At 35.6% G+C, this 9,432-nt stretch overlaps 1 protein-coding gene across 1 annotated transcript in view; it reads right to left on the minus strand.

The window, feature by feature from the left end:
• LOC308513907 (uncharacterized protein) overlaps positions 1-7,943 on the minus strand; it is a gene marked incomplete at both ends in the record, with an annotated part of 47,969 nt that extends 40,026 nt beyond the window's left edge. Inside the window, one exon of the mRNA XM_081083977.1 lies at positions 7,777-7,943. Within this exon, the coding sequence (XP_080940103.1) occupies positions 7,777-7,943 (167 nt within the window). The remainder of the gene's footprint in view (positions 1-7,776) is intronic.
• Positions 7,944-9,432: the final 1,489 nt, after the last annotated feature.

Genomic DNA, 9,432 nt, shown 5'->3' on the forward strand with positions numbered 1-9,432 from the left:
TGCACTTGGGATATTTTACTAAGATAAGAAAAAGGAAATGTATGTAAAATATAACCCACAGTGCTTAATTATAGTATCAAACATTCAGACTTTTCTCTTCAGATATATCAATATATCTATAGATACTATTTAAAAATAACAACATAATTTGTATAACTGGATAGATCCGTCAATATTCTTAAACTTCTAGACATGTCACCGTATTTATGTTCAATATCTTGAAGTTCCATCTGATTTAAAATTCAATATACTATATACGCATGTTATTTAAAATTTTCCATGTTCCTATGGTACATTAATTTATGACAAAGGAGCCAAAGTATACAATAAGGATAGACAGTCTCTTCAATAAATTGTGTTGGGAAAACTGGATTGACACAGGCACAAAATGCAACATGTGAATATTCAGCCCTTAGAAAGAATGAAATCCTGCCAAGTTCCAACAAAGATGGAACTTGTGGGCATTATGCTAAGTAAGATAAGTAAGACATAGAGAGAAAGATAAATACCCCATATTACTTTTATTTTTATAATATCAAGCTTTCAATTTAATTAATTTAATATTTCCATCATCAGTAATTCCACTGTACCCTCTTTTAGCTCCACATCCCCTGACAATCACCACACTTTTTTCTAATCTTCTCTGACTCTTTCCTCCCCACAGCTGTCTGCCTGCTCTCTATTTATGTTATGTAGAATATAAAGAAAAAGTAAAAGTAAAAAACAGGTAGTAGAAAAAATTAGTTTCTAGGAACAAGGGATTGGAAAAAATAGGGAGGGGTTGGTAAAATAGTACAATCCTTCAGCTGCAAGATAAAATAATCTAATTATAACGTGGTGACTATAGTTGATAACACTTTATTGTAAAATTAAAATTTGCTAAGACAGTAGATAGTAACATTCTCTATATAGTAATGGATGTACTAATTAAGAAGATGGAAAGCGTCCTTTCACAATGTACGCATATAGAGAATCATTATGATGTACACTTTAAATATTTCATAATTTTGTTTTTCAATTACACCTCAGTAAAACTGAAAAGAATAATTTAAAATAAAAAATAAATGCTCTTGAAATGTGTTACCATGGATTAACTAATGACTAAAACAAAGTCCTATTTATGTCCAGTTTTTTGGAGAAGGTCATTGAGAGGATGTGACTGTCCATTGATGGTGAGCTGGTCCCAGGGCAATTGGAGGCTCCTCACCTGCTCCCTGTCCTTGGAATGAACATCCTGACCACGTTTCAAGGACACGTGAGACCTGAGAGAGCAATGTGTTGTTGAGACCACCTGGATGGTACATGTGACTGAACCCAGTTAAGGCCTCTATATAAACTTTTAAGGTTCTAGTGGGCAGTGTGTATATCTCCTCGTGTGGCCTCCCAAGACAAGCCTTGTATGTATATTCTGTTGCTCATAAACCTGCTACTTACTAATCTGAAGTGGTCTTAGGTTTCTCTTTTCCCTCCATGTATGGGGGTCTGTTTCAGATTTCATACTGGAAGCTCTTGAGGTTGCAAACAATATTTTGCTATTAAAAATTCATACATTTTGGATATTAATCTCTTGTCAGAGCTGTAACTTGCAAATACCTTCTCCCATTTGGTCAGTTGTCTATTTGTTTTGTTGGTGGTGTCTTTTGCTGTGCATAGCTTTTTAATTGGATGTAGTCCCATTCATTTATTTTTTGCCCTTACTTCCCTCGCCTTTGGGGTCAAATCCATGAAATCCTAAGACCAAGGTCCATAATTTTAGTACCTATGTTTTCTCCTATGTAAGTTATTGTTTCAGGTCTTATATTTAGGTCCTGGATCCATTTGGAGTTACTTTTTATACAAGGGAACAAACAGTAGTCTGGTTTCATTCTTTTGCATGTGGTTTTCTAAATTTCCCAGCACCAGTTATGAAAGAAGCTTTCTTTCCTCCATTGTATGTTTTTTGCTCCTTTGCTGAAAATTATATGCCTATGTACATGTGGGTTTATTTCTGGGCTCTCAATTCTCTTCCATTGATCTGTGTGCTGTTCTGCCAAACTATGCTGTTTTGATTATTGTTGCTTTGCAGTATAATCTGAAGTGAGGTAGTGTGATACTTCCAGCTCTGTTCTTTTTTTTCCTTAGGGTTTCTTTGACTATTCGAAGTCTTTGGTGGTTCCTTACAAATCTGATGATTTTTTTTTATAACACAATCCAATTGAAAAATGGGTAGAGGTCCTGAACAGACACTTCGCCCAAGAAGACATACAAATGTCTAACAGATATATGAAAAGATGCTTAACTTCACTAGCTAATTGGGAAGTGCAAATCAAAACTACAATTAAATAGCAGCTCATATCTTTTAGAATAGCTGTTATCAACAAGATTAACAATAACAAGTTTTGGAGAAGTTTTAGAGATAAAGGAACCCTCACTCACTGCTGTTGGGAATGTAAACTGGTACAGCTACTATGGAAAACAGTTTAGTGGTTCCTCCAAACTCATAAACATTGACAACAGTATGGTGGTTACCAGAGGGGAAAGGTCGTGGGAGGAGGAAAAAGTGGGTAAAGGGAGTCAAATATATGGTGACAGAAGAAAACCAGACTTCAGGGGCAGGCATACAATGCAATATACAGATGACGTATTATAGAATTGTACACTTGAAACTTATGTAATGCTGTTAACCATTGTCTCCTGAATCAATTTAATTGAAAAGAAAACAGTTTGGTAATTCCTCAAAAAATTTAGAATAGCCAGGTCAGTGTGACTTAGTGGTTGAGTGTCAATTTATGAACCAGGAAGCTACGGTTTGATTCCCAGTCAAGGCACATACCTGGATAGGGGGCATGCAGGAGCCAGCCAATCAATGATTCTCTCATCATTGATGTTTCTATCTCTCTATCCCTCTCTCTTCCTCTCTGAAATCAATAAAAATATATTAAAAATAATTAAGAATAGAGTTACCATATGATTTAGCAACCTCTCTTCTGGGCATCTACCAGAAAGATTTGAAAGCATTTACTTGCAAAGATATATGCATCTCTATGTTCACTGCAGCATTATTCACAGTGGCCCAGACATGGGAACTACCAAAGTTTCCTTGGATAGATGATTGGATAAAGAAGATGTGGCACATATATACAATAGAATACTGCTCAGCTATAAGAAAATGTGAGGCACTATTGCCATTTGCAACCACATCAATGGACCTTGAGGATATCATGCTAAACAAAATAAAGTCAGACAAAATCAAGTATCATATGATCTCACTCATATGTGGGATATAAAAATGAAAGCAACAAATGAACAAACAAGACAAACAAAAACTCATAGACAAAGACAACAATATTATGGTTTCTTATTGGTGAAACAAATTACCACAAATTTAGTGGCTTAAAACAACACAAATGTGTTCTCTTATATAGGTTCCAAGTATACAATTCTCATAGGGGCTAAGTGGTCAATTACATGGTGATGGAAGAAGATTTGAATTTGGGTGGTGGGCACACAATGCAATATACAGATGGTGTATCAGAATTGTATACTGAAACCTATATAATTTTATTAATGTCAACCTGGTACATTTAATTAAACAAATCTAGCTGAAGTCAATCTGGATGTGTTTACATAACTGTTTGGAATAAATAATTCTATTTATTTCTTGATATTTTATAGATTTTCTATTGCTGAAACAAATTACCACAAACTTTAGTGGCTTAAACCAACACAAATGTGTTCTCTTATCATTCTGGAAGTCAGAAGTCTAAAACCAAGTTACGCACAGGGTGCATTTTTCCTGCAGGCTTTAGGAGAAAAACTGTTTTGTGTGTGTGTGTGTGTGTGTGTGTGTGTGTGTGTGTGTGTGTGTTTTGTTTTGTTGCTTTTTTCAGCTTGTAGAGGCTGCATGCATTCTTTGGCTCCTAGCCCCTTGTATTATTCCAACCTTTTGTTTTCATTGTCACATCTCCTACTACTGGTTTGATATTTCTGCTTCCTTGAGATTTCATTGGACACTCTTGGATAATCCAGGATAATCTAATTTCCCCCCTCATTTTAAGATACATAACTTTATGACATCTATAAAGTCCCTTTTGCCATGTAAGATAATATTCATGGGTTCAGGAATTAGGAAATCTTTGGGGTTGTGGTTATTCAGCATACTGCCTGTGCATAGAATTATTTGAGAGACAGAGTCAAATTGTACAGCTACTGGTAGGTAGAGGTTGTTCTAGTCCTGGTTCTGGTTGATCAGGAGGGAACAATTCACAGAGTAGAGAATAGTTTGTATCCTATCTCTAAATATTTTGTCTGATCAAATTTTTATTTTCAATAGAGACTAAATTGAACTTCTCAATTGGCCAACATATTTTCTAGAGTTACCAAAAAAGGTAATTTATTCAATATAATGATATACATATTATAGCAGTTGTTTCAAATAAACATGAGTTTTGAGAAATCATGTCAGGACTTATTCTTTGTCTCATCAGGTAGATTTAATGGGCTTGGGCTTCCTTTGGTAGGGAGAAGAATAGGACATGGCATTGACCTGATACCAAGTTCATCCTTAGAAAAAGGCCTTTATCCTCCACCGCCCCCTTTTTTGAGTGGCTGAGTTCCCTATGCCATGGTGTTGCTTCCTCCTTTGTTCATAGTGTGTTAGTATTGCTTCTTCTATTCATTGTACATTTGGGAAGCTTCCAGGTATTTCATTGCTCAAGTGAGAGTGATTAATGTAAATTCAATCATCTGATAATTTAATTTCTAAATAATTAATCCTACTAAAATAGAACAGATAGTGCAATTGTGGGATGGATTGCAATCACAAAGGTTATAATGCAGGGATTTCTGCAAAGAATTATGTGAAAAGCTGGAGAAATCATTTATAATAAAACCTGCCGGGGTCCAGCCCCAGCGGGTCCAGGGGTCCCCAAAGGTGTGGACGGAGTCAGCGAAGAAGGAATGACACGGAGACAGCGTTCAGTTGATCAGCAGCCTAGCCAGGATCTCCAGCCAAGTTCTGGTCTGGATCTCCAGAGAGGTTCTGCTGTTTATTGTCTTGTTACATCCGTATTTATCCCAGTTGATTTTAATCCTGTCAATTTCTATTACAAAGGTTAGGGCATTTCTTATCTCCATTCCAGGGAGTAAAGATTATGTAGCTTAAGCATGATTGTTTGTAGTGATTAACTACCCGCCTGGCACTTAGTTAAGGAGTTTCATCCCCTCCCTGACTTCAGGGAAAAATTCCTACCTGGGGAAACAACCTTTCTAGGAGAGGCATCCCCTCCCTGACTTCAGGGAAAAATTCCTACCTGGGGAAACAACCTTTCTCGGAGAGGTGACCTTGGTTAAAACACACAGCGCTAAGGGGAGCAAACATATTAAGAACAGTATGCTATATACACCAGGTCCCTTGAAACATATGCTGTGCAGATGTTTCTTTCCTGCAGCGACTGTGTCAAGCAGCAAGGATGGACCGGCTTCCGGCAAAAACCCAGATATGTGAAAAGCAAAATTAATGGTCTTGACCGAATGAAAGCTTATATAATTTGGTAGAAAGAGTTAGAATGTGCAAAAGACCTCCCTCAGAACCTACATCATATTGACCAAAGGAAACTAATTCGTTGAATGACCTTGATGAGCTATTAGAATAGAGCATATAAATAAGAGTTGATTGAAGGAACGACTGTGGCTAAAGGTGGCCGGATATTTAATATGAATTTCTGCATCTGTTACAAGTAATTGATCATGACTAGTGCCATTTTTAAGCTCATTGCCCTGATTTCACTGGCCTTCGTGGGGACATTCACAATTATTACATTCATGAATTCAGTTTTATATACCAATTTAGAGACAATTTCACTTCTAACTACCTTCTTAGAGAGAGTGTACATACGCTTTTGACTTTAAGCCTTTGTTGAAATCTTTCTGCTCCTCATTGTTCTATATTAAAGTATGTTTCTTTTTGTAAATATTATCCTATATAATAAAAGGATAATATGCAAATTGTCCCCTCAATCGGGAGTTCATCCAGGAGTTCTACTGGGAGTTCAACCAGGGGGCGGGGCTTGCTAGCCAACTACCTGTGGCCCCTCCCCCCAACTGGCCCTGCCCCCAACCACACCCCTACACCCTGATTGTGGTGGACCTGCCGGACTCCACCAATGCACAAATTTGTTCACCGGGCCTTTAGTATTAATATAAATTATTTTCAAATATAAATATTTTCAATTCTTATACATTTTGAATGCTTATATTAAAATGGCCTACTGTATTTAAATAATTATTTTCTCTTAAAATTATAGAAAAATTTTCCCATTTCATAAATTACTACACTTATTTGGCATAGGTAATTTTTTAAGGTGTCCCTTGAGGACATTCTAACATTAAAACGTGCATCACACTATAACAAACACAGGTCTAGAGTCATGTACAAATGAATTTGCTCCATGATATTACCTCTTACTAGCAATAACTTTGCTGAGCTTTGATTTACCTATCTTTGAAGTGAAGATAAAATAAATTTTAAGTTTATTATTACACATAATAAAAAGTAATAGGTCTGTAGTGATTTTCTGTGTTAGCTGCTGCAATCTTATCATCATGAAATAAAGCTGAAATCTTTAACAGAATTAATACTTAAGATTTAAATATCTCATCTTTAATATTGAACCCATTTTTCCCAAACCATTCTCTGGTTTATTGTTTAAAGTAAAAAATCGAGTAACTTAGAATGCTGCACTCAAAGGTTTGTGTTGGAATAAACACTGGTGCAATGACTAAATCCAAAATATTAAGGTGAATTCCTTGTTTCTGTTTGCTTTGTATTGTTTGTTGTTTTATTAAGGCTTGGTTACATGTGAAGTTATTCTTTTGTTTCTTGGAAATGCATTATGTTTTCTTATTGAGAAATGTAATCCCAATAAAGCTTCCTTGTGAGGAAGGAAAAGATTAAAAGTGTAAAGATACAGCTTAAGGATGTCTGATCTTTTTATAAAAACTTGATTCTTCCACATTAGCAAGTGTCTTTATTTTTTAAAGAACAATGTAATTCTTTTGATGAAGTCACTGACAGCTTGTTTTACTTGCTTGTTTCTCAAGGTGTAAATGAAGGGGTTCAGCATAGGAGCGATGGAAGCCGTGAGAACTGCCACACCCTTGTTAATAGCCACTGATTCCTTTGATGAAGGTTTAACATAGATGAAAATACAGCTCCCATAGGTAATGGAAATGACAATCATGTGGGAAGAACAGGTAGAAAATGCCTTTTTTCTTTGCTGGGCAGAAGGGAATTGTAAAATGGTCTTGATGATGCACATATAGGATAGAATTATACATACCAGGGTCACGATAAAGGTCAACACAGCACACACTATGATCACCTGCTCGATGAGCCATGTTTCTGAGCATGCGATCTTTAGGAGGGGGAATACGTCACAGACAAAATGATCAATAACATTAGAGTCACAGAATTCCAGATTTAGTCCCAGGCTAAGTGGTGGGATCATGATCAACAAACCAGCTGTCCAGCACCAAAGGATGAGTCTTCTACAGACTCTATTGTTCATGATGGTCACATAATGCAGGGGTTTGCAGATGGCTACATATCGGTCATAGGACATGGTGGCAAGAAGAAAAAATTCTGTAGCACCAAAGAGGTCTGTAAAAAATATTTGAATGACACAACTGTCATACGTGATTGTCTTGTCACCTGCTGATAAGTTGTACAAATATTTGGGAATACAAGCAGATGTAAATGAGATTTCCAAGAAGGAAAAATTCTGTAGAAAAAAGTACATCGCAGTTTTAAGGTGAGAATCTATGAAGGTTAGGGAGATGATTGTCAGATTCCCAGTCACACTCAGCATGTAGGTGAGAAATAGAAAGATGAAAATCGCAGTCTTCAGCTGTGGGTTGTCAGTCAGTCCCAGCAGGACAAAAGTTGTTACTGTGTGGTTTCTCATCATTGAGTCCTGATTTCTATTCCATCTGCATTCATAATTCAGAGATACTTGGTATGAGGAGAGTGATGTTAACATCACACAGCAAGAATTAGTTGTTCAACAACTGATTCAAAACCATCTGGCATGAAATTTAAAAACTTTTGGTTATAAAATATCATTATCTTTATTATTATTAGGTTCCACAGTGTATGTTTTGATAATTTCGAGGAATATTTTTAAAAATCAGATTACTTTATGTAGACCACATTCCAAAAAATCATGAATTATGAGTCCCTTTCCACTTTTTATTCCTAATTTATGGTTTATTTTTATCTACACACTGGTTTGGAATTACTCACATAGCTATATTTTACTGCTAACTAAAGTTTAATCCTAAAGCCAAATCTTACAGTTCAATGTTTTTCATTGTAGTTGAATATTGATAAAGTGCGAACATAATACAAATAGTTTGGGGCTTACTATACAGGCTTTCCAACCCATTGCTTAAGATTTTGTTTAGCATTATTGTAATTTTTTAAAACTCATGTTTTAATTTCTAAACAACGTTTTCATCATTCATTTGTTCTCGTTTCTCCCTTTCTTTTAGACTTTCTTTTTAAGATTTATAGTCATTGTCTATGCGCAGAACATGGTATTCTGGTGAGAAATATGTTGTTTAGGATGTTAAGATATGTTGGGTGTGACATTCACAGGATTACATGACATCATCACCACTTTTTTTTTAATCTTTCATTTGTTTAGCTAAGATGTATACATTCCAACATCTTGGCACCAATGTTACTAAGTACAAAAAAAATCAGGTATAATTACTAGTCACATTCCCTGCTTTAAAGGCTGTTTTAAAAATTTAAATTTATATGTATCTGAAATTTAGAAAAGTGCCTCGCTCATAATAACTAATAAATATATTCTCACTATTTCCACCTCCTGGCTCTCAGTTATTTTCCTTTTGTTACTCACCAACCATTCATTTTTCACTGTATTGTAATCACACTTTTGCTGCCACCATTCTAACATGATTTTTTGCTAAAGTTTATCAAATACCTATTTTTTTTTGTATAAAATAGTTATAGGCTTCTGGGTGGAATGAGTACTTTTGACCATACTATTCATAACATTCTCTCATAATTTATCTTTTTTCCCCCTTCAGATTGTGAGAATGATGAATTTTCATTTATTTATTGTTGACACTATTGCAGATGTCTCCCATTCCCCCCTCCCCACCTTTACCCACCTTCATCAAGCCCCCACACTTCTCCCTCAGGCCATAACCACATTCTTGTCTGTGTTCATGGGGTAAGCCTATATGTTTTTGGGCTATAATTGATCTTAACATGCACCTTTTCCTCCTACTTTTAAATTTCTAATTTCTGGATCTTTCTTCTTTCTTGCCTCTATTATGTTCATATTTCCAGTTTCTTCTTTTAGTTCCTTTAATTTAACAAGTACAGTTAGTGGATATTCTCTTGAATGCCTAATTGCTTGATTG

The sequence above is a fragment of the Myotis nattereri genome (assembly GCF_964212035.1).
Source record: "Myotis nattereri genome assembly, chromosome: 2".
NCBI classification, from domain to species: Eukaryota; Metazoa; Chordata; class Mammalia; order Chiroptera; family Vespertilionidae; genus Myotis; species Myotis nattereri.